Source organism: Cyprinodon variegatus, unplaced genomic scaffold (assembly GCF_000732505.1).
Source record: "Cyprinodon variegatus isolate N-32 unplaced genomic scaffold, C_variegatus-1.0 Scaffold525, whole genome shotgun sequence".
Lineage (NCBI taxonomy): Eukaryota > Metazoa > Chordata > Actinopteri > Cyprinodontiformes > Cyprinodontidae > Cyprinodon > Cyprinodon variegatus.
The window spans coordinates 327,699-328,676 of NW_015150978.1; the positions used below are offsets into that span (position 1 = coordinate 327,699).

General features: G+C 33.2%; 1 protein-coding gene across 1 annotated transcript in view; it reads right to left on the reverse strand.

Annotated features, from left to right (window-relative positions):
- Window positions 1–356: 356 nt before the first annotated feature.
- The window catches only part of LOC107095127 (gamma-interferon-inducible lysosomal thiol reductase-like), a 13,775-nt gene continuing 13,153 nt past the window's right edge, over window positions 357–978 (reverse strand). Inside the window, exons 6-7 of the mRNA XM_015391103.1 lie at window positions 626–694; window positions 357–534 (exon numbers count right to left, since the gene is read on the reverse strand). Of these exons, the coding sequence (XP_015246589.1) occupies window positions 466–534; window positions 626–694 (138 nt within the window). The 3' untranslated portion in view covers window positions 357–465. The remainder of the gene's footprint in view (window positions 535–625; window positions 695–978) is intronic.

Below are 978 nucleotides of genomic sequence, written 5' to 3' on the forward strand. Positions count from 1 at the left end.
TTTAGTTGTGTATTCTTATTGATTGTATTTTGACTGTAATATTTAAATGAACACAAATAACTGCAAGATCTATAATGTCATATTTATATATATTAAGGTATATTTATTTTACATTTTGGGACTCCATATACTTTATGCATCACATCCCAGTCATAATGAAAAACATCATGCACCCCTCACATTAGCACCAATCAGAATGTAACTTGGTAAATGTTTCTCTTTTGGTAAGTTGACTTTTGGGATATGGCGCCATCTACTGGATAGAGAAGGAATGCTAAGGGATTGTTTCTTATTTTCAAGTGAAAAGATGTTGTAACCTTTCGATTTTAAAATATGAACAAAGCCAGAACAGATACTTCGGAATGAAAAACTTTATTTCTGCAAATAAAAAAAAAATAGTCAAACTTTTTTTTTTTCTTTTTTAGATACTAAGAAAAAGTGTTCTTTAGTTTAGAGGCTGCTTCTTTATTCGTTGGTGCAGTAACTTTTGTAGTGTATTTTCTGGGTTCCTCCGCAGGCAGGAGGTTTGGTGCCCTAAGGAAAGAAAAAATAAAGAAAAAAAAACGTTTTAATCAGTTTCAGAAATTAGAAGATAAAACGGTGTGATCTGAAACATCGGTTTTACCTTATACATGGAGCAGACCAAAGTGAACAGAGAAGACATGGCCTTGTCCTGCAGATCATCTGTATGCTCCTGTGAAAACAAATATATGAAAAATAAAAACACCACCATCTTAAACCACATTTTGTGTTAAAAATCTATTTAATCTCAGTATAGGAGAGTAGTAGGCCTAAACTTACAGGCTGGGTAAGGAGAGCAGGAATCTAAGAAGCAGCCAAGAGGTTCAAAACCAGAAAGATACAAAAAAAAAAAAAAAAAAAAGTGGAGGAAGGCGCTCTGGTCTGGTTAGCTCAAAAATTCAACTGTTTGATAATTATCCTAACAGTCTGAATGCTGAACACTAAATGGAAGGAAAC